The sequence below is a fragment of the Rhipicephalus sanguineus genome, chromosome 6, assembly GCF_013339695.2.
Source record: "Rhipicephalus sanguineus isolate Rsan-2018 chromosome 6, BIME_Rsan_1.4, whole genome shotgun sequence".
NCBI lineage: Eukaryota > Metazoa > Arthropoda > Arachnida > Ixodida > Ixodidae > Rhipicephalus > Rhipicephalus sanguineus.
This window is the reverse complement of record NC_051181.1, coordinates 33,089,917-33,114,033: the sequence shown is the minus strand read 5'-3', so window position 1 is coordinate 33,114,033 and position 24,117 is coordinate 33,089,917. Positions and strand designations below refer to the sequence as shown.

General features: G+C 45.3%; 1 protein-coding gene, 1 long non-coding RNA gene and 1 other non-coding gene across 3 annotated transcripts; 1 reads left to right on the top strand and 2 right to left on the bottom strand.

The window, feature by feature from the left end:
• Positions 1-12,901: 12,901 nt before the first annotated feature.
• On the bottom strand, positions 12,902-12,973 carry Trnat-ugu (transfer RNA threonine (anticodon UGU)). Its single transcript has one exon. It is a non-coding gene; the product is annotated as a tRNA-Thr (tRNA).
• Positions 12,974-19,298: 6,325 nt separating this feature from the next.
• Positions 19,299-22,139, bottom strand: LOC125758945 (uncharacterized). Its single transcript, XM_049416732.1, has 2 exons — positions 21,137-22,139; positions 19,299-19,563 (listed from the first exon to the last, which is right to left on the bottom strand). Exons 1-2 carry the CDS (start codon positions 22,115-22,117, stop codon positions 19,558-19,560), a joined length of 987 nt encoding a protein of 328 aa, XP_049272689.1. The 5' UTR covers positions 22,118-22,139; the 3' UTR covers positions 19,299-19,557.
• Positions 21,039-21,544, top strand: LOC125758946 (uncharacterized). Its single transcript, XR_007416489.1, has 2 exons — positions 21,039-21,159; positions 21,238-21,544. It is a non-coding gene; the product is annotated as an uncharacterized LOC125758946 (long non-coding RNA).
• Positions 22,140-24,117: the final 1,978 nt, after the last annotated feature.

Sequence of the window (24,117 nt, the reverse complement as noted above, 5' to 3'; positions counted from 1 at the left end):
GCCCGTTTACATGAAATACGACACGCACCAACGCACCAGAAAAACAATTGGTGCGTTTTGTTACAACACGCACAAAAAATAAGAAAAAAAAGCAGAGCAATACTGGCGAGAAACGTCCGCAACCGACCTACGGCCGTCGGTAAATCGACGCTTATGTAAGGTCGGGCATTAGTCAATCCGCGAGCGGCATGCACTCGGCCTCGTCGGCCACGGTGGACGGGCCTACATAAGGTGCCGACGCAGGCCCACATGAGGCCAATGTCAATCCCCGAGACCGGCCCTACATCGGGTTCCAAGGTTGGGCCAACGACAGTGCAGTTGGCCAGCGACGTCGGGCCGACATTCTGCCAAGGATGAAATGTTGCTTGGGGAACCCCACACATCTACCTACAAATGACTTTGCATGTAGAAGTTCCCAATGTAAAATAGAAGAACAACGAATTTTGCCCTATGTGTTTCAATTTCAAGCCTGAATTAAAGAACAGCTTCAAGATGCTTTCAAGCACAGGTAAAGGAGCCAATGATAAAAGCTCTGAATTCCATGATCCTGTAACAGTTCTAGAACAGAGATAAGTACAGAAAAAGCAGTAGGACAAGTGCAACACATCTCGTACTTTTCTGAAGATGGCTAAATTTAGGCGTGTTCAGATAGGAAAATGAATTTTTAAAATACTCGTAGTATTTCTGGATCTTGTAAATTTATGTCACACTATAATTTAGACAATATACAGTTCATGCAAATAGAAGTTTGAATTCTTTATTTTACTGCACATTTGCCATGCATAAAGGGCACGCATATATATAATTAGGAAACATTCACCTCACTGGAACTGTTAATACAAAGCTTAAAAGTAATCATTTTCTTTCTCTGTTGTTGCCTCAGCCTAACTGAAATTTTGATTTCCTGAAACACAATATGTTTACTAGCACACACAACTTGCCTAATTCTCATCTACTAGTGCAGAATTCAGGGCTGTATTTGCTTGCTCGGATGCTTTTGCGATTACTGCAGGGGCACCTTTTGAACAATGCACTGTGTAGTGGACCTGATTTTAGCATTATACTATTGGTGCAGTTAATTACTCTTTGCTCTTAAATCTACATGCAGCGTGCAAGTAAGAAAATTAACTTTTAGGAAACGAAAAGTTCAGTTCAGCACAGGAAACAATGCACCAGAAAAATGATGGCACTGAATATGGCGTGCATAAACACGAAACAACAAAGAAGGAATGAAACAGAGGTGAAAAAAATACAAATTTTAATACACGCAATGCAGACAACTTGCAACAAATAACTGACCTTCAGGATTATCTTATTAGTTGAAAAAAAAAGAAAAACTATTTTTGTTGCGCGGCAAGCCGCTCAGCAGCATGACGGAACCAGGTCATCGCGGCCTTCTCCACATCCTTCAAGGTCGCATTCGGGTTTCGGATGTCATTAGTCAACACGCCTGCATGCATAGAAGCAAAATTATCGTTCCTATAAGTTTTGCACACCACGCAAAACTTGGGCCGGTATGACACTCTTCTAGAAATTAAGGCAGCTTCGCATGTGTGGTGCCAAGCCTGAAGGAAGTGCGGAGCTGGGCAGCCTTCTTTGTTTCTCTTCAGTTTTCTCTTTCTTTCCGCCTCTCTTTTTTTACTCCTTTTCCGTCTTGCTGTCTTTTCTTCTCTTCTTATTTTTATTTATTCCTTCCTCTCTCTTTATCTATTTCTTTCTCTTTCTAATTTTCTTTCTACCTTTTCCTGTTCTTTCTCTATTTCTCGCTTGCTTCCTTTTTTTGTATTTTTTTACATGGTTCTGCCTGCATAATGCCAAGCAACGGCAGCATATGACAGCCTGGGCCCCTAATGTGCTCCACACTTAATATCATCATCTAGGCGCTCCAAGAACAAGACGAAGACCTCCTTGGTGCGAGCACGCGCTCATTACGCTACAGATGGCTATGCTATACGTGGTTTTGCCTGCATTATGCCAAGCGATGACAGCATACGGCAGCCCGGGCCCCAAAGGTACTACACCCTTAAAAACCCCTTAAAAGTAAATACCAGGACTAATTGCAGCAAGGTATAAATAGACAATCTAGATATATTGAGTATACTGCTTGACAGAAGATCTAACAAAAAACCAAGTTATATCAAGCTTGCTACACCTGAATCACCGCACATCAGCTTGCAGAGGTGCAGTTCACAGAATTTTTTTCTGTTGGTGCCAAACCGACTGAAGCCCACTGCAGCATTCCAGCTGAGGAGGGACTGCAGTACACATGTTCTTTTCTGTTTCGTCGAATATCCCCCATGTACAGCCATGTGCTTTTTCTGTTAAAAGGAAACAAAAAGATATACAGCCAGATATATACATTGGGATCCAGTTTACTTTGAATCTTTTGCAACCTAAATAATCTTATGGTAATAAAGAAATACAAGCTGGCTTCTAGCTTTAATTAAATTCTTTAGAACTATCATACGCAGCCAGCTATGTAAAAATTCAACAGTACGTCATTCATCAGACTGTCGTAAGTAATATTCACATGAATTTATAAATGCCTTGTCACTTCAGCATGCTGTAGTTACAAGACAGGCAACATTATATATACTGAGCTTAGGCCATGAAGCAGAGAAATTACCGTTTGATCATGAGCTTGGCTGTCTGTCTCGAACTTCTCCTCATACACAAGGACATCCGCCACATTCGAGAAAGGCAGGTCTGGGAGGTCATGAGGATGCGGAGCTGCACTGTGGGCATTACTTAGCAGCTCGTTGAAATATTGCGAATGGGCTTGCTGGGCGTGCTTCATGCTATTTAACACTTGTAATATTCTTTCCATGAAGGCTGAAAAAGAAGTGATGGCATCAGTGTTATGAAAGTTTTCAGTTCAGCACTATGTCTAAGATCAAAAACTACCGCAATGATTCGAACATAGCCAGGCTTAAGGTAACTATAGGTATGTAATGTTCAAAGTGCCTTGCTTTTCCAGGTAGCTATAGGTCAGCTTATACCTTTAAAACCTTTCATTGAATTATATGGCAACACATCGAAAAATACGGTCATGAACATTGCTGAGAGTTACTCGTAGGAGTGCTAACAGAAAAGCATGAGTCTTCTTTGCAATAACAATTGTTAGGGTTTTACGTTACAAACCACGACATGATTATCGTAGCCAAAAATTTTGACCACCTGGAGTTCTTTAACATGCACTGAAATCTACGTACAGCCTTTGCAGTTTTTGCGACACTGGCTTGGTGATAACAGTGTAAGTGAGGATCTACGATTTGATCGATGCTGCAGCAGCACCACGAGCACATATGTTTTATAAGTCACCGCTTGCACACTAGCAACCATTGTTGCTCAAATGATGAAGCATGCTCTCCCCCCCCCCCCCCTAAAGAAGAACGAAGGGATATAATGCGCCACTGACTTATGGTTAGCATGACAGAAAGCTGAGCTAGTTTGTAGGTACTCATATTAAAGAGACAGGGCGTGCGAACACTGACACAAGAGAGAAGCCAAGATGTCAAGGCGTTTGTGGTGTCTTGAGTTCCCTCTTGTGTTCATGTTTGCACGCCTGTCTATTCAACATGACTCATGGTAGTGTGTCACTGTGTCACAACGACAATGGGAAAGTATGTTATGCCAGCACCAACACACAATTTTTTTTTTCGTTTGTGCATAGGGAAGGGTAAAGAATCCTCACAATAATACTATTATCATGAAACCAGAGCAAGGTGAGGCACACTGTGCAGAAGCTATGCAGTTTGTGTTTCTATTTATGCTGGTACATAGCATATATGAAGAAAATAGGACACTGCCCAGATACACGAGCTCAAGAGATGGAGGTGGAGCAATACAGCAGGCTGTTACATTGCTTGAACACAAACCGTATTACTGGTGACAGTCATTGTAAGATGTGTTGTGTTGGTGACAGTCATTGTAAGATCATGAAGCCAGCAACCCAACTAAACTCTAAGCTGACTTAGTGCTAAGAATATCACCTTCCGTTAAGTTACAATAAAGAACAATACTCGTGGAATTAATTTCACTCTTCTGGGCATGCATTATCACATATGTGAATAGTACATATACAGTACAAAGGAAACATTTGCATCAAGTAAACATGAAGCAAGAAAACACATAAACAAGACTGGAATTTTTCCTTTAGTATTAATAGGACCCAAGGACACTGAACAGTATGGACTGTAACCATTAAAGAAGGTGAATGACATACCGAGCACTTGTGGGTCTGTTTGTGACCTTGTAGCCTCGGTCAGATATGGGGTCCTGGACTGTACGGTGAATCTGAACATAATTGACACCACAAGTTAACATCTAGAGTTACACAGACAGGCAGACAGAAATAAAATAGATACAGAGACAGACAGACAGGCTCAAAACACCTGAGGTGGGCAAATAATTCTCAATTTAACGAGTAAATGTAAATAAACTACAGCAACATGCAATAAGACGTTAGAATGATATACCAAGCATGCTCGGTTCCATGTGTGGCCATGCAGCCGCAGCAAGAGTTGAGGATACTGGTATGTGCGATGAGCCTGAACATAAAACAGATTACAGGAATTTGGCCATAGCACAATGAGTGTACAACAAAACAAGGTAAAAACTGGAAACATTGCATAACAGCAACATTATGATGTGTACCGCATAAATGACATACCATGGGATTGCAGTTCCGTAAAATAGTTGGCAGCTTCCAACATGTGCAAAGCACCTAAAACATAGAAACCATAGTTTGCACTCCACCTTGCCGCACAATGCAAAAGCAAACAACCAACCTCAGCAAGATAAAACATTGCTATGTGAAACTGTAGAATGACATACCAAGCATGCGTGGTTCCGTGTGTGGCCTTGAAGCCGCAGCAAGAGTTGAGGATACTGGTATGTGCGATGAGCCTGAACATAAAACAGACCATAGGCATTGGGCACATGGTAAACATGTCTGAGAGCAGATTGAAGCCCTTCACGCAAACCAAAATGACAATAATGTCCAAAATCCAGCACTAGTGTGACATTTGCCACTCTTTGTGTGGACATAAGCGCCCTGGTGCTACTTGGTAGCTCACGCATGCAAGAATACGAGCGAAGAACCTTTAACAGATTTGTGACGGCATCGTGAGGCACACTTGACTCTAAGCTCCATTCTCACAGGTCTTCTCTCAATGATGCGATATCCAGTTCTTTCAATATGCTTGAGTTAGAATACGTTGCAGTGTCCTGCTGTGTAGGGCATTTGGGGTAGCCGTCGGGCACGTTAACGGGTTCCACGGGAACGCTGTGCATGTTGTCACCAGTATGGTGCTCCTAGTCGCAAGATTCCAGCATGCCGCCATAAATGCCGGCACTCGCAACTTGACCGAGCGAACGGTTCAAAGGTGGTTCGGGAACTTCAGGCTGATTGGAGGTGAAAGCGACACGTGAAAGATTCTCGTCCGCGTTAAAACATTCGCCAGCAGCTACCAATATTGCGCGCACATCGGCCTGCACGGCGTGGCTGATCAGCAGTCGATCTCGACATGGAAGCCATGTTTAGGCGACTATAAGCGTGGTAAACCACTTGGTGAACCACGTGGTAACCGGTAAACTCACTTGTGCCGTGCTGTTTAAGCGGGTGACGTCTAAAGTATAGCATCGCACTGCACATTACAAAAGGCAGATGAACACAACAAACGTGGAATAAAGATAAATGCAACGATAACTTACTCTCGTATTCGCTTTCCATGGCGCGCGCTTCCTGCCAAGCGTATGCAAGCTCTAAAGATAAAAAAGCAAGGCCAACACACGTGTATCTTCACGTTTGGCAGATCAAAAAACACTAGGAAAACAACACTTACCTTCGACTACAACGAGCTCCGCGAAACCAAATTTAAGGGTGCGCGCGAATCGTAACTGTTGTAACCGCACGCACCGCATGCAAAGAACACGCTTCAAATGCGGAACTATAGAAACAAACTGCAGCCACAGCCGCGTTGTCGTAATGCCGTAATGCTGTCGTACATAATGTCACCTGATACTGTAACGGGAACCTGTAACTAGCAGTACAGCAGGACGTCAGGCTGGTCCGATCACTGGCACAACGACCTCATCGTCTTTTTCACGAGCTCGTCCTCATCATCTTTTCGACAGCGGCACATACAAGCCTGCCAAGAACAGTGCTAGGCGATCTTTACTCGTGGCATTGCCCCCCCTTTCGGAGAGCATCGTCCCGATGCCACATCAAGATTACGAGAAACAAAAAACACACACACACACAATCACCAGGACACACGACGTAACGGTAGCGAAGTGCTCACAAGGTTACACAAGAGAGTTTGACGAATAGTCAACTTTGATAAAATGGTTTCATCCTTGAAACATGGACGATGTCTGTCTGCTTGGAACGACGGGATCGATGAGCTGTCTCTTCAAGAACAACTTCGTAGTTCACTTCGCTGATGCGACGGAGAACTCTATAGGGGCCAAAGTAGCGGTGCAATAACTTTTCCGACCGGCCCCGTTGGCGAATGGGGATCCACAGCCATACTTGATCACCCGGTTGGTAAATAACTTCGCGATGACGAGCATTGTACCGCTGGGAGTCGATGCGTTGCTGGTTATTGATCCGCTCAAATGCGAGCTTGCGAGCTGCGTCCGCGAGTCGGATGAATTCGTTCGTATCGACACTAATGTCGTACCTGTCGGGTAGGAGCATGGCATCGAGCATTGTTGTGGCCTCCCTGCCGTGAAGCAACCGGAACGGTGTGAACCCAGTAGTTTCTTGAACAGCGGTGTTGTAAGCAAACGTGATGTAGGGCAGGACATCATCCCAGTTTTTGTGGTCTCGGTCAACGTACATGGATAGCATGTCCGCGATCGTTTTGTTGAGTCTCTCTGTAAGGCCGTTGCTTTGTGGGTGGTATGCGGTAGTTTTCCGATGAGTTGTTCCACTAAGCTGCAGGACGTCTTGCATCATCTGTGCGGTGAAAGCTGTTCCACGATCGGTTATTACTACTGCTGGTGCTCCATGGCGGAGAACGATGTTCTTCATAAAGAAGTGAGCATGCTCACTGGCAGTGCCTCGTTGTAATGCTTTAGTTTCGCAGCATCGCGTCATGTAATCAGTGGCGACTACAATCCAGCGGTTTGCCTCGTGAGACTTGGGGAAAGGTCCAAGCAGGTCCATGCCAATTTGATGGAACGGTTGTGTTGGAGGAGCAACAGGCTTGAGAAAACCGGCTGGGCGCAGAGGTGGTGCTTTACGGCGCTGACATTCGCGACACGTTTTTACATAATGCTTCACGTCCTGCGTGAGCTTAGGCCAGTAGTAGTGTTGGCGAATCCGAGCCAAGGTACGCGTGAATCCCAAGTGGCCGGACGAAGGCTCATCGTGGCAAGCAGATAAGACGTCCGCTCGTAGCGCTGATGGAACGACGAGCAGGTGTTGAGTCGCGTAAGGGTTGAAGTTCTTTTTATAAAGGATATTGCTGCGAACACAAAACGACGATTGCGAACGCGCAAATGCTAGTGGAGGGTGCGGACTGCGGCCTTCGAGATATTCGATTAGTTGTCGAAGCTCGGAATCGTTCTTCTGCTGTTGAGCCAAGTCAGATGCACTGATAGCGCAAAGAAAACGACCGTCGATGTCGTCATCACTTGACGTCGTTGTAAGGGGAGCGCGTGAAAGGCAATCCGCGTCGGTGTGCTTCCGTCCAGACTTGTAAACGATTGTCAAGTCGAATTCTTGAAGGCGTAAGCTCCACCTGGCCAGACGTCCTGACGGGTCTTTGAGATTGGCCAGCCAGCAGAGGGCATGGTGATCTGTAACAACTCTGAACGGGCGGCCATACAGGTACGGTCGGAACTTTGCTATTGCCCAGACAACAGCTAGACATTCCTTTTCCGTGGTTGAGTAATTCGCCTCCGCTGATGATAAAATCCTGCTAGCATAAGCAATAGCACGTTCAACGCCGTCTTGCCACTGCACGAGGACTGCACCAAGGCCGATGTTACTGGCATCTGTGTGCAGTTCAGTGTCGGCATCTTCATCGAAGTGTCCGAGTAAGGGCTGAGTCTGAAGGCGCTGCTGAAGTTCGGCGAAGGCGCGTGTTTGCTCAGGGCCCCACACAAAGGGAACATCTTCTTTTGTCAGACGGGTCAGAGGTTCGGCTATGTTTGAAAAATTTTGCACAAAACGTCGGTAGTATGCGCAGAGGCCTAAAAATCGACGCACGTCACGTTTGTTGGCAGGTGGTGGGAATGCAGCGACAGCCAATGTCTTTTCTGGGTCCGGCCGAATACCATCGTGACTAACAAGGTGGCCGAGGAACTTTAGTTCGTCGTAACCAAAATGGCATTTCTCTGGTTTCAGTGATAGGCCTGCCGTACGAATTGCGACAAAGACAGATCGGAGCCGCTGCAAGTGCTGCTCAAACGTTTGTGAAAAGATAACGACGTCGTCTAAGTAAACAAGGCATGATTCCCACTTAAGACCTGACAATACTGTATCCATCATTCTTTGGAATGTAGCGGGAGCAGAACACAGGCCGAATGGCAGCACTTTAAATTCGTACAGACCATCAGGAGTTATGAAGGCTGTCTTTTCGCGGTCGCGTTCATCGACTTCGATCTGCCAGTAGCCGCTTCGTAAATCCATGGAGGAGAAATATCGTGCATGTCGAAGGCGATCCAGTGAGTCGTCGATGCGTGGAAGAGGGTAAACGTCTTTCTTCGTCACTTTGTTGAGCTTCCGGTAATCGACGCAAAATCGAAGAGTGCCGTCCTTTTTCTTTACCAGTACGACCGGGGACGCCCATGGACTGGTCGAGGGTTGGATTACGTCGTCGTCGAGCATCTGCTTCACCTGAGAACGTATAACCTCTTGTTCCTTTTGTGACACTCGGTAGGCGTGCTGGCGTACTGGTCGTTCAGCAGGGTCCGTTATAATGCGGTGCTTCACAGTCGGGGTTTGCTTTAATTTGGATGTAGATGCGAAACAGTCACTAAACATGTGTAGCATACAGCGGATTTGCTCCTTCTGCGCGCATGACAGCTTCGGATTGACATCGACTGTATTGGCCACCGAGGTGTCACCTTTGACGGCTGCGGAAATCGGAGCAATCGTTGAACATGCTTCATCGTCAATTGCTTCGAAGTGAGCGACGGCCGTCCGCTTGGCCAAATGTTGGTATTCGCCGCTGAAATTCGTAAGCAAGAGCTCAGTCATCCCACGTTGGATTTGGATTATGCCGCGGGCAACGCAGATTTGCCGAGCCAAGAGCACCGACAGGTTTGCTTCGGCGATACCGCTACTGCCATGATCTGTGTCGCTCTGTACAGTCACGAACATACTGGTTCGCGGCGGAAGTGTGACGGCGTCGTCGACAATGCGAAGCGCTGTCCTCTGCACATTGGTATCCCTTGGTTTCGGGACATGGCCGTCCGCAAACGTTATGAGTAAGTCTCGAAGATCAATAACAGCTCCGTGCTCGCGGAGAAAATCCATGCCAAGGATAACTTTCCGGGAACATTCGCGCAACACGATGAAAGAAGCCATTAATGTCGACTCACGGATTTGCAGCCTGGCGGTGCATCTCCCGATCGGTGTCAAGAGGTGACCTCCTGATGTCCGGAGGTTTGGTCCATGCCCCCAAGGAGTCGTAACCTTCCTTAGTTCAGCAACGAGTTCAGCGCTGATAACAGAATAATCGGCGCCAGTGTCGACCAGAGCAGTTACCGGATGGTTGTCGACAAGAATGGAAATGTCAGCAGAAACGCGTTTGTCGTCGATGGGGGGTGTCGGCGAGAAGGTATCGTCGGATGTCGGCGGACGAGTCGGAGGAGGATGTTTTAACGATCGTGCAGCAGCGGTCCCACCCCCGCAGGCCGCTGCTCCTAGTTTCCCCGGCGTGGGCTAGGGGACCTAGGCGATCGTCCCGCAACAACGTCGGCGAAGGTGGAGTGTTGACCCGGGGATGTAGAACGTCGAGGAGACGGAGAGCGGGATTGGCGTCGCTGAAGACCTGACGACTGAAGGCTTGCCAAGTACTCGGCAATAGCGCGGGGCCGTTCACCATCACGGGGTCGACGAGCATCTGGCCGAAAGCCAGGGAGGCCCATGTGTCGGTACGAACACTCACGGTACAAGTGTCCTGGCTCACCACAATGGTAGCAAAGGGGCCGATTGTCGGGGGCGCGCCACACACTAGATTTCCGCACATTAGGTCGCGGGTTCTGGTCATGCGGCGGGCCCGAGAAGTACTGCGGCGTCTGCAAGGTAGACGGTCGGGGGGAATAACTGACAGCCGGCGTAGGAGTGCGCAAAGCTTCCGCGTACGTTAGGAGTGGAGCTTCGGCTGGAGGCGCCACCAACGGTTGCACCAGCTGCCGTACCTCTTCGCGGACTACGTCCGTTAGAGCAGCCACTTGGGGCTGGGGAGACACTGTGCGAAACTTTTGCAGCTCCTCGCGTACGATGCTGCGCACTAGCTCCGCGAGGTCCCTGATGGTCGCGACGTCCGGTGTTGCCAAAGCCGATGACAGACATGAAAGGTTGTTCGGCCGCTCATACTGCGAAGACCGCTGTCTTAGCATTCGCTCCATCGTTGTGGCTTCACGGAGGAATTCCGCCACAGTAGCTGGTGGGTTGCGCACAAGTCCTGCAAACAGCTGCTCTTTTACGCCCCGCATCAGGAAGCGTACCTTCTTGTCTTCCGCCATTGCGGGATCAGCTCGCCGGAACAGCCGAGACATCTCCTCAATGAACATGGCAACACTTTCGTTTGGTCTTTGATTCCTGGAATTGAGGAGACGTTCTGCTTGGTCTTTCCGGTCGGGACTTCCATACGTGTTCCGCAGCTGAGTACAAAACTCCGGCCAGGTTGTCAAAGCAGCTTCATGGTTCTCAAACCAAATGCGCGCCGAATCCTCCAGATAGAAGTAAACATACCGGAGCTTCCGATGCTCGTCCCATTCGTTGGCGACGGCGACTCGATCGTATTGGTCCAGCCAGTCTTCAACGTCTTCGTATGCGTCCCCATGGAAGGGTTTTGGGGTTCGCAGAGCGTTGAAAGGCCATGGAGCAGACGGACCCGTGGTCTGTTCCGTCTGGCTTGCCGTTGTCGCGCTTGCCATGTTTCTAGAGCGTTCTGGAAGAGGGCCGAATTGGGGTGGTAGGCCTAATTGCCGCCGACTACGCCGAAGGTCAGCTGGTTCTTCCAAGGCGTCGCTGTTGGAGTCGGGATCTTCCTGGTGGTCGCAGTGCATAGACTGCTACCCCGCACCTCCACCAGTAATGTCACGTGATACTGTAACGGGAACCTGTAACTAGCAGTACAGCAGGACGTCAGGCTGGTCCGATCCCTGGCACAACGACCTCATCGTCTTTTTCACGAGCTCGTCCTCATCATCTTTTCGACAGCGGCACATACAAGCCTGCCAAGAACAGTGCTAGGCGATCTTTACTCGTGGCAATATAATGAGCATAAATTAAAGAAAAAGTTAAGAAACTACAGCGCACTTCAAATACGAATTACAAATCTTTTGTTTTCATAATTTTTCGCCTACCCACTTAAGAGCAGTGTACATGTAAAACGATACATTCAAAGAACTGAAACGGAAACTGATCACCGCTTCTTGAACGGAGCACACAGGAAGGTTAGTTTAACATAGGACGGTTTCAATCCCCATTAATGTTTAACTATAATGGACTTTTTCGTGTACCATCGGAGCTAAGTACTTTGGAACAGTTTAGTGAGCAAGGTTGATCGCATGCATAAATGTGGTTCCGAATAAACGAGCAACGCGCAGCACATCAGCACATCACGCAATATATGTCGTTGCTCAAAGCGGACATGCTTTAATTAATTAAGACCTCCACGAAAGAATAATTAGTCTGCAAAGCTCCAGCAAACAAGAGCCCTTATGTGTTCTCGCCTGTTTAATTAATACATGTTAATTATATGTGAAGGGTTGCGCAAGTTCCATATATGTATTGGTGCGATTTTAAACAATGATCGCTGGAAATGTACATAATTAATTCACGAAGACAACATGAATATATTTGTGCTAATATGTGTAAGTAGATTAAAAACGCGTGTGTTGATATGAGGCATGCAAGCATCCACCCATTCATGTCCTCTTCTGGGATGTTTAATGGGATCCGTTCGCTGGAGTCTACGGGACACCCATGTGACTTCCTTTATTGGATGTGGGACTTGGGTACTTGTTTGGGGCATCCTTAGGACTTTTCGTGTTGTCTGGGAACTGGCACAATATCATAACGCATATATACAAACATCTAAGATGCAGCTTGCACATCCGTAGCTGACTTATGTTGCGTGAGCACACCACCTTGGCACATCTATCTGGGTGACAGAATCTATTCTTAAATCCCATACTCTGCTGTCATGCACCAGAAGCAATCGTAACACATCATACACGTCATGGTTTGGACACAACCTTGTGTACATAAATGGTGTATGAGTGTATGAATACTATATAGCTCATCATTGCTATTGCACTGATGAGCCATTTGAGCTGTAAAATGAAAAATGTATAAATGCTATCACAAATAGTTTTTGCCAAGCTATTCATGTTTAATTAGGTGGTAATGAACTGCACCATGGTTCACATTGTGGCATATTTCATTAGGAATGTACCGTCGATAGGATTCAGCAGCTGAATAATTTGTGAATGCATTTTTAATGTAATTAACTTCTCAGTGCCTAATGGACTGTTGAATGATAATAAAGGGATGAAGGAAAGAAGATAGCTTTTAAAGGCTCGTTTTTCTTTGTTAGACACAACTTTAAAGAGAACTAACAGACAATAATGCCAAGGAAAGTATAGGAGATGTTATTTGTGATAATTGGGATGTAAATGTGAAGAAAGTAAAGTGGATGAAAAGATAACTTGCCGCCGGCAGGGACCGAACCTGCAACCTTCGAATAACACGTTCGATGCTCTACCACTGAGCTATGGCGGCGGTCATACGCCCGTCCGCTTTATAGAGTATATATGTGCGTTTAAACCTAAGAGTGTTAGTCAGCGCCGATCGCAACCATGGCGGCGAGTGTGGAAAACTCTTTTTCTGCCTTTTTGGTGTCACGTAGCGCGTGAACATTTTTACGAGCCGGCAGCTGACCAATAATCCCTCGCATACTGCCTGAAGGCATCAAGTGTGCCAGAACGAGACCAAAGGGACGAATAATATAAATTTTCATAAGCTGTGTTTGTACATGGAGCTTAGCATGTAATAGAAGATATACAAAATAGCCAGCGCCATCTAGTGGCTACAAGAACTACTGCTGTCGCCATCTTGCGCTTGGCGTGCGTGTTTGACGGCGCGTACCAAGCAGCACGCGCGGCCGGTCTAACCTAGGCGTGTTTCAAGCGTGGCGTACGCGCCGGCCTAGTAGGTTACACACCTCGCTGCCGCTAAGATGCCAGTGCACTGCTGCGTCCCACTGTGCAATCAACGTGGAGTTACTGACAGCGATGGAAACAAGGTAAGCGTGCGTTGCTGATACATCGTAGTAAAATAGCACCGCTAGCTGCATAGGGCCCGCGTCACTCAGTCACACTGCTTTGAGCAGAATTGCTTGCGATTTAGTGTGATTACACTGGTTTATAATATTTGCCAACGTTACACCTTGATTCGGCGCGAGTGCTTTAAGCGCTTCTTATTGATTTTCATGTTTTGCTTAGTCGCCGTGGTAGTGGCTTTGCAGTCGCGTTGCCTGGTTTGAATCCCAGTTGCGGCGATCGCATTTCAACGGGGGTAAGATGCACGGACTTCAGTGTACCGTGAATTTCGTGCACACACGTCAGCGGACCCCATCTGGTTGAAGTTAATCCAGGGCTTCCCTCTGCGGTATGCTTCACGACGATGTCATCTTGGAACTTAACAACCCAGAATTTATTTTAAGTTGTACTGTGACAATATGCGACTTCGCAGTATCAAAGGTGGCGGTTGTCAATATATTTTCGTTAATTCATCTGTTTTTCGTGCGCGGTATCATGCTCGCGAACCTGTGACCTGCTGGCGTGGTGTCTTATCGTTTGAGGCAGAACGACGCGTCGTCCAGTAAAAGCGATTGCCCAGTCGAGTAACATTTCGGGATTCTGTACCTGTTGCGTCTCAGTAGGACACAGCTATTCTGGAGGTTTTCCCACCGAGGACTGCACCCCAGTTATACATACAGAATGGCTAAAAACGTGAATAAAAAAAATGCTTGTACTACATTTTACTGTTGCATTTACAGACCAGTTTACTTTAGGTATGTACAAGTCAGCATTACATATCAGGTTTTATGTTTTTATGTGGCTAACTTTAACAAATAATTATTTGCATAGTTACATGGTCAGTCCGCAAATATGTCAAGTGAACTATGACTGATACAATGCCAGATAGCCATGCAAAGCCCAAGGCAAGGCAGATAAGCATATAACTTCACAAACAGTCCCCGCATACTTACCGTTTTTTTTAGGTGTCCTTCCATCGCTTTCCACGTGATCCTGCAACCTACAAGAAGTTGATTATTGCCATGAAGAGGGACGAAGGCACTCACTTTCAAGTTACCAAGTCAACGAAAGTCTGCTCCAAGCATTTTAAGGAATGTGACTATATCCCTGGTGTAGCAAGTGCATACAGGCTTCTGAGAGACACAGCAGTGCCATCGGTATTCAGTTTCGCTAAAGAGATAAAAGTGCGAAAGCCTCCGAAACAACGTGCACAACAGATGACGAACACAGCTGCAAAGAGACCACGTCAGGCACCGTCTTCACAGGGACCAGACAGCAGCAACGAGGATACTGCGCTGGAAGAGGCAGCCGTGCGCAGTGACAGCAGAACGGAGGCAGAACAAGCATCAGTAGTGCCAAACCGTGAAATTGTGGTCACTGGAGGGGAGGTTAAGCGTCTGTTGGGAATCATTTCAGGGCAAAGGGCTGAACTTTCAAAGCTAAGAGATGAGTGTCCTTATCTCAAGGAGCAGTTGGAGAATGCAAGAGCAACTATTCGAAAACTCCATGTAGAAAATCAGAATCTCATCGATGAGCTTGAAGCAGAAAAAGAGAGGACGTCTGCCTTTTGTATTGACAGATTCAAGGGATCAGATGAGGCTGTGCTATTTTATACAGGCTTGCCTGGGTATGAACATTTTTTGGCTTTGATGAACTTTCTCAATCCAGGACACAATGGATGCAATTTTTTGCGCACAGAGAATGATTCTGGAAGATCGGCGAAAGGCCGAAGGAGAAAACTTTCCATGCAGAATGAACTCTTTTTAGTTTTGGTGAGATTGCGCCAGGGTTTGCTAGAGGAAGATTTGGCGCACAGGTTCAATATTGCACAATCAACGGTGTCTAGAATCTTTACATCTTGGATTAATTTCATGCATTCAAAATTAGCCCGCATGACTATTTGGCCACCGAGAGAAGTTGTTAATGCGACTATGCCACCAGATTTTGCAGAAAAGTACGGAACCACAAGAGTAATCTTGGATGCAACCGAAATCGGGTGTGAAGTACCGTCTTTCTTGTCGCTGCAATCGAGTACGAACTCCACATATAAGTCGTGCAATACTTTGAAAGGACTTGTGGGTGTTTTACCATGTGGGCTTGTAGCCTTTGTGTCAGACCTGTACACAGGATCGATATCCGACAGGGAGTGTGTCATTCAAAGTGAATTCCTCAACTTGAATTTTCAAGATGGTGATTATGTGATGGCAGACAAGGGATTCCCTATCGAGGATATTTTAGAAAAGAAAGGTGTGAAATTAAACATGCCGCCATTTCTCCGAGGCAGTACATTTACGAGCGACCAGGTGCAGGAAACGCGCGAGATTGCTTCTCTGAGAATTCATGTGGAGCGAAGGATCCAGAGAATCAAGGCGTTTCACATATATGATCGACCGATACCTCTCACACTGTACCCCATAATTAGTCAAATCTGGAGTGTAACCACAATACTTACAAATTTTCAAACACCTTTGATTCGCAAGAATGTGCAGGGCCTTGGACCATAGGAATGGTTTGGTTTTCAGTGCACAGTTTTGCCTCTGCAACCAAGTGTAGACGTGTCAAACCCTTGAACATTTAGTTGTTTTAATGAAGTGCATTGCCATGTATTACTTGTTGAATGAAAAAGGCTCTACAACAGAGGAGCACCAACTATCAGCTGGTTTTTCTTTGCTACCCGCCTGCCTTTCCTGTTTAAAGGGACTCTAAAGAGAAACAATGAATCAGTTTAGATAGATAAATTGTGCTCTGAGAACTCTGTCGTTAATTTTGCCATCATAGGTTTATTAATAGAGGAGGAAATCAAGTTCAAAGTTTCATTTTTAAATTTCGCGCCGAAATCTTCCCGCGTGACGCCACAAATTTCAAAGTGTATCGTATTTTGGCGCCATTGGCTCAACAAAATTGCCTCAAACTTGGTATGTTAAGTCTATGACCCCCTCAGAGGATACTGTACTTCATTTTTACCGATTAGGAGCAACGTAGTCCCTAGTAGGCGCCGTGAAAACATGTGACGTCACGGCGAATGGTATGGAAACTTCAAGGTTGCGTCGCCACTTACATTTTGTTTTTGCGCGTTTTGTCGCTTACTAAGAGTCTTCTCTCAGCAAGCGTGGTGTTTTTGGTATCGTGAAAGATTACTTCACTAATATAAGAAGAATCGTTTTGCTCTTTAGTGTCCTTTTAAAAGGAGGGTGCATGTTATCACCTATTGGCATAGGATTTCGCACTATCTGTAGAAAGTTGCGCAAAGACATAATGTGAATCTTGTCTTCAGTGCCCCGTGTAAACTGTCCATGATTTGTCCACTGATGCACAAAAGTAAAATGGGATCCCTGCACCAAGAAACACGTGGTTCAGTACACTCAATGCAAAAAAGAAGTCATCTACGAGGTTCCCCTAAGTTGCAACAAGGTGTACATTGGACAAACGACAAGCTGCTACAACGAGAGGGCGCGAGAGCACAACTGGACAGTTACTGTATTTACTCGAATCTAAGCCGATGTTTTTTTCAAAAAAAATGATGTGCGAAAGCGGGGGGGGGGATTAAGTTTTTTTTTCTGGCCTTGCGATTTTCGGGAGTCAGCTTATTTATTTATTTATTTATTTATTTTACCCTCAGGGTACATAGTACATTTCAGAGGGGAACGGCAATGCACAACAATAAAAAAAAAACAAGGAACACAAAGCAAATGGCATAAAATACAGTCACTAATTGGGGTACAAAGATGATTACTCCTAACAACTTACATCATAAAAAGCAAATGAGGAGCAGTAATTTTATTTTTATTACATGGTGAAGGCAAAAAGCAATATAAATCAACTGATGAACAAAACATAAAGGGGGTAATTAGGTAATCATTGTTTTAAGTACATTCCTAAATTGAGTGGAGTCATTGATGCTTGTTATTGAAGCAGGCAGGGAATTCCATTCATTACAAGTTCTTGGGAGATATGACTGGGCATACGTTACTGTGTTGCAATGGGGGACTGAGACTTTTTGTTGGTGATTACGACGAAGAGAAATGAAGGGAGCAGGTTGGATTAATCGGGAACGAAGTTTCGGATTGTGATAAAATATTTTATGAAACAGGCAAATGCGAGTGAGCTTTCGGCGGGTAACTAGTGGGATGAGGTTTAGAGATGCCTTCATTTGGGTGACACTGGCTGAACGATGGTAGTTAGCCAAAATGAAACGAGCTCCACAATTTTGAACGGATTCCAACATGTGTGATAGTGTTACCTGGCCGGAGTCCCAAACAGATGAAGCGTATTCCATTTGAGGACGGACGTATGTGGTATATAGTAGTAACTTTAGAGACGATGGAGCAAGAAAGAAGTTTCTTCGAAGGTAACCCAGTGTTTTATTGGCTTTGGACGTTATATGTTCTGTATGTAATTTCCAGGACAAAGTGTTAGTTATGTGGACGCCGAGGTACCGGTAAGATGTTACAGTTTCAAGGGGGTGACTGTGAAGAAAGTAAGTTGGACAAGTTGTATTCGAGCGAGAAATCCTCATAGACTTGCACTTTTTAATGTTTAGTTCCATTTTCCAAATATGACACCAGTGAAGAATGTTATTGAGATCAGCCTGCAGAGAATGAATATCATTGTCATTAGATATTTTACGGTAAATCACACAGTCGTCAGCGAACAAACAAATTCTGGAAGTAACAGTAGTAGGTAAGTCATTTATATAGATTAGGAATAGAAGGGGGCCAAGTACTGATCCTTGCGGAACCCCAGAATCAACCGGTGCAGTGGAAGAATTAACATCATTAGTGCACACAAATTGAACACGAGAAGAAAGAAATGCACGAATCCAGTTAAGAACTGCAGGGTCAATTTTTAGAACACTTAGTTTATATAAGAGCAGTGAATGGTTCACTTTGTCAAACGCTTTAGCAAAGTCAAGGAAGATACAGTCAGTTAAAGAAGCAGAGTCCAAATATAAATGCAAATCGTTAGTAAAAGAAATTAGTTGAGTATCACACGAAAATATCTTTCGAAAGCCATGCTGAGTTGAAGAGAAGAAGCTATTATCCTCAAGAAAATTAACAAGATGAGAAAATATTATATGTTCCATTATTTTGCATGGTACACATGTGAGAGATATAGGACGATAGTTAGATGGACTATGTTTATCACCGCCTTTATGTATTGGAATAATCGCAGCAGTTCTCCAGTCTTCAGGTAGTACACCATCATGATACGATTGTGAAAATATGCATTTCAGGATGATAGAACTGTATTCTTTGGTATTCTTTAAAAATTTACTATTAATTCCATCACTACCGTGAGACGACGTTAGTTTCAAGTTATCGATAATCGTGACGATGCCATGCGGGTCAAACGTGATGGGATCCATCGCAAAATGATTGTACGATTGAAGCTCAGGACTTTGGGTATCATTAGATGATGAAAACGACTTAATGAATGTATCGTTTAGCACAGTAGAACAAAGATGGTCGGGAACAGGATCGCCGGTGGGTGTACGTAATGACACTTTACTGGTGTTAACTGGTTTCATTATACTCCAGAAACGTTTAGGGTTAGTCTTCAGGATGTTCGGCAGGGTTACGTTGAAGAACGAGGATTTAGTAGCCTTTAGCGCTCGCGAATATGCTAAAGAGGCTGTCTTGTACGTTGCCCAGTGGGCCGGTTTAGGTGAAAACTTAGCGATTCTAAAAAGTCTTTTTTTCCTGTTAGAAAGTCGGTTTAAATATCTGTTATACCATGGAGCTTGGTTATTGGAGTACACCCGGCGAAGAGGGATATGGAGATGAATCAGTTCAGAGACTTTATTTCGGAACAAACTCCAATTAGTTTCTACTGAGCGCCCGAGATAACCTGGTAAGAAAATGTCTAAAAAGGAGCTCAGTTCATTATTAATGGCTAGATAGTTACCCTTATTGTAGTCTCTGATGTTCTTGGACCGTTTTGCTGATGGTGCATGCGACAAATCGAACGTGAAATGCAAAATATTATGGTCGCTCAGGCCAGGCATGTGCAGTACGGGTGACGTGACAGTTTCTGATGACGTTAGTACTAGATCTATAAGGGAAGAAGAAGTTTGAGTAACACGGGTGGGTGAGGTGACAATTTGTGTTAAACCAAAATCCATGCAGGTGGTGATAAACAGGTTGGCCTCAGTTGTCGATGGGTTGGAAAGTGGGCATGCGTGCAACCAATCAATATTCGGGTAGTTGAAGTCCCCTATTAGTATGAGTTGTGAATTGGGATAACGAACCGTGACTTGATTTAAGCAGTCGTGCAAGCTATCACAAAATGACGCATCGCTTGATGGGGAGCGATAGCAGACGCCAACAATAACTTTCTTGAAATTTACATTCAAGCAGCACCACACAGATTCAATATTCGAAATAATTGGTATGCAGTAGCAATCAAAACGCTCGTCCACGGCCAGCAAAACTCCACCCCCCACTCTGTCAGAGCGGTCACTGCGGTAGACTACATACCTTTTATCACAATGAAACAATTCGGTGTTAGATATCTTGCTGCTAAGCCATGTTTCAGTTAGTGCGATGAGATCGGCTTTCATATCGTTAATTACGGTACATAACTCATCCTTCTTGCGGTGGATACTACGAATGTTAGTATATAAAATAGAAAATTCTAATCTCGGGCGAGTAGCACCGTTTCCCCTCCCGTGTCCCTAGCGATCTTTATGCTGCAGAAGGCGGCCAGAGCGGAGTGCTCGAGGGGATGTACCATGCGAATTCGATGCAACTTTTGGGATACCGATCTCAACAATGGTGTCATCTATGTCATTATAGCCGAAGGATTTACCGCCAACATGCAGTTTTTTGTACCCAAGTTTATATGGCGTACGCAGGCTTTTGGCATACTCTCTTAACTTTTTTTGAATTTCGCGCGTGGCGGGGCAGAAGTCCTCACTGAGAGCAAAGCCACTATTTTTAAGCAAGGAACACTTAGCAAGCACAGCTTCTTTTTGCTTGTAGGCAGCAAATTTGACAATGATCGGCCGTGTTTTCATTTTCATAAACCGACCGAGCCTGTGAGCACGTATAATGCTATCACTGTTAAGGCTCAGATTCAGTTTATCATTAATGATGCTCAAAACTTTGGCTTCAGAATCAGTATACGCCTCGTTTTCAACATCTGTTATGCCATAAAAAACTAGATTATCTCGTCTAGAACGGTCCTCTGCGTCGTCTAGCCGATGGCGCAGCGCGCAGGCTTCCGACTCAAGTCGATTAACTTTATCATGTAGCCCACTGAAATCGGCCCGACATTGCTGAAGTAATGTAGTCTGGCCTTCAACAGCCTCTAACCGTGCCTTTATATCAGATATGGCTTGAAAAGCGTTTTTCTGCTGGTCTTTTAGCTCAGACACCGTTTCGGCAACCGATTTTTGTACTGTTTCCATTCTGATTGATCGCTCATTTAAATCTTTGACAGTTTTAAGAACTTCCGCAAGAGCAGCCGATGATTCATTTGGACCCGGGTTGCACTCAACATCCCCACACAAAAGCAATAGCAGCGAGCAAAAAGGTTCAAACAAGGCTTCAGGGCATGGAAGCACGACTAGAAACGGATCATCCGATTTAAAACAATAGCAAGTTAGTTGGGACTGGTAACTAACCTGCAGAATGAAGAACAGCGTAGGTGAGCCTCCCATCGCTATGATGCTTCCATGCCCATTGAGCGGCGACTGCGCAGCACTCGGTTTTAAACGGGGCGTAGGTGGGGCTGTCGATGTTCCTGCAGCTGCCACGTGTTGAGGTAGAGCAAGATAAGGCAGGAAACCTTGAAGCTGGTCGTGCCGGCAGGAATGCAGCCACTCTAATCCAGTTGAAGTGGCATCGCTGGACGCTTCCGAGGCTGTAGGTCCAGTGGCGAATGCACCGGCTAATGGCACTTGCGAACAGTTTCCGCAGCCAGCAGCACCAAAGATGAACTGCAGAATGAAGAACAGCGTAGGTGAGCCTCCCATCGCTATGATGCTTCCATGCCCATTGAGCGGCGACTGCGCAGCACTCGGTTTTAAACGGGGCGTAGGTGGGGCTGTCGATGTTCCTGCAGCTGCCACGTGTTGAGGTAGAGCAAGATAAGGCAGGAAACCTTGAAGCTGGTCGTGCCGGCAGGAATGCAGCCACTCTAATCCAGTTGAAGTGGCATCGCTGGACGCTTCCGAGGCTGTAGGTCCAGTGGCGAATGCACCGGCTAATGGCACTTGCGAACAGTTTCCGCAGCCAGCAGCACCAAAGATGAACTGCAGAATGAAGAACAGCGTAGGTGAGCCTCCCATCGCTATGATGCTTCCATGCCCATTGAGCGGCGACTGCGCAGCACTCGGTTTTAAACGGGGCGTAGGTGGGGCTGTCGATGTTCCTGCAGCTGCCACGTGTTGAGGTAGAGCAAGATAAGGCAGGAAACCTTGAAGCTGGTCGTGCCGGCAGGAATGCAGCCACTCTAATCCAGTTGAAGTGGCATCGCTGGACGCTTCCGAGGCTGTAGGTCCAGTGGCGAATGCACCGGCTAATGGCACTTGCGAACAGTTTCCGCAGCCAGCAGCACCAAAGATGAACTGCAGAATGAAGAACAGCGTAGGTGAGCCTCCCATCGCTATGATGCTTCCATGCCCATTCTTCCATGCCCAGCTTAGAGTCGGGGCCGGCCTAGATTCGAGTAAATACGGCAGGCGGGCATATGTCAGAGCACTGTAATCACTGCAACTGCCATCCAGTTCTTAATCAGACTAAGTTCTTGGCTCGATCCGGGGATAGATTAGAGAGGGAGATCCTCGAAGCCTATTACATTGTACGTGCAGGTGACAGATGCATTAGTTGCCTGTCAGTGGCACTTAATGAAAAAGAGACTGCCTTCATGTTGCGATAGAACCTGAACACATGATGGGGTTCACTTTGATTCTTATTTTTTCATGAATAAGTATTGATGTCTCGTCAAATAAACTTCAGTTGTTAATTTGCGCTCATCTGTTGTAAGTGTGCCTTGTAGTCCTTGTGCTTTTCGTGCAGCCTTTTTTCATCCACTATTTTACACCAACTCACCCGCATCACGCTCCTTGTAATACGTGTTTTTCAATAAATAAAATATATGTATGTCATTTTTACACATGGTTATCGTGTCGTTTGTATACCTATGTTGACCAGCAGCTTTTTCTAATATGAGACAATGAACATGAGCATGCCGCTGTAAGCATTTCCCATTAGTGGCTTTGTAGTGTGAAAATAGGCAAAATGAGACATTCGTGTGCTCAGCTGCTGACCCGGAGGTAGCAGGTTCAATCCGGGCAGTCGAATTTCGATGGAAGCAAAGTGCTAGAGGCCCGTGTACTGTGCGACGTCAGTGCATGTTAAAAAATACCAGATGGTCAAAATGTTTGAGGCCCGTGTACTTAGATTTAGGTGCACGTTAAAGAACCCCAGGCGGTCGAAATTTCTGGAGCCTTCCACTACGGCGTCTCTCACAATCATATCGTGGTTTTGAGATGTTAAACTCCAGATATAATTAGATTAAACCAGATGCTGTCATCATTACTGTACCTAAGGCACAGTTAGCCATGTGCCCCGAAATTTCTTAAATAGTGGTGTGTGGTATCTGAACATGCTGGTGAGCAGGAAATATGCCCATCTGTACCTAACCAGTAACATTTGTAAATTAAAACCACACTGACACTGAAATACGCTTATATCACTAATGAAAGTAGCACCTTCAAGATGAACTTCATGCTTTTGAGAGTAGAAAATTTTTTCATTACAACAAAGACACATGATTCAAAGAAGTTTTTGTCTTATGTGCAAAGTATCAAACCACTTTGAGAAAGTAAAATAAACATTTTTATTGTTTAACACATATTGCACTGACTGAACAAACTAGCAACAGTAACACAGTTCAGAATGCCTAGATTTTTTTCACTGCATTAGCACAGTGATGTATAATATCACATGGCTTTAGAAAACATGAACCGATTTGAGTATAATAATGAAACAAATGCACAGTGCACATCATAGCAAAAGCAACATAAGCCAAATGTATCTGCTACAGTCCTATTAGGCTCCTTTACTCTGAATGTAACAAATTATGTAAATTGCACATAATACACCAGCCAAAATGAGAAGCTTCAAGAGGTAGAAGTCAACTTTGTACTGTTCACCAGCCCAAATTGACATGACAAATACAAATTACACAACAAATGCGGTAATTCCTACAGACAAAGCTATAAAAATGATGTTTCCACAAGATTTTTTCATCTGAACCTCTCGCTCTGACATGCGCTACATAGAAACATTATCATTTCACGAAGAGAGCAAATGAGTGATATCTAGGCACACTCATGTCACAACGCATCACCAAAATTTTTTAAGGAAACTAAAATGGAAAAAAATTACACATAAGCATGAAGTACACACTTGTACAAGGTGGAGATCCAAAACTAATGCAGTAAAATAGCAAAAACAGCTTGCAATGATATCTTGCATTCACTGGTTAGGATGCATTAGTGTGCGATACACGTCACAAAGCCTCATTCAACCAAGAAAGTGAATGGCAAACAAAAAAATTGCCACACATAAGACAATAAAATCTAGCCCAAGAGAACTT

Bases quoted from the DNA above. Each gene is read 5' to 3' on its own strand.
- LOC125758945 (XM_049416732.1), bottom strand. From the start codon at position 22,117: ATGGGAGGCTCACCTACGCTGTTCTTCATTCTGCAGTTCATCTTTGGT.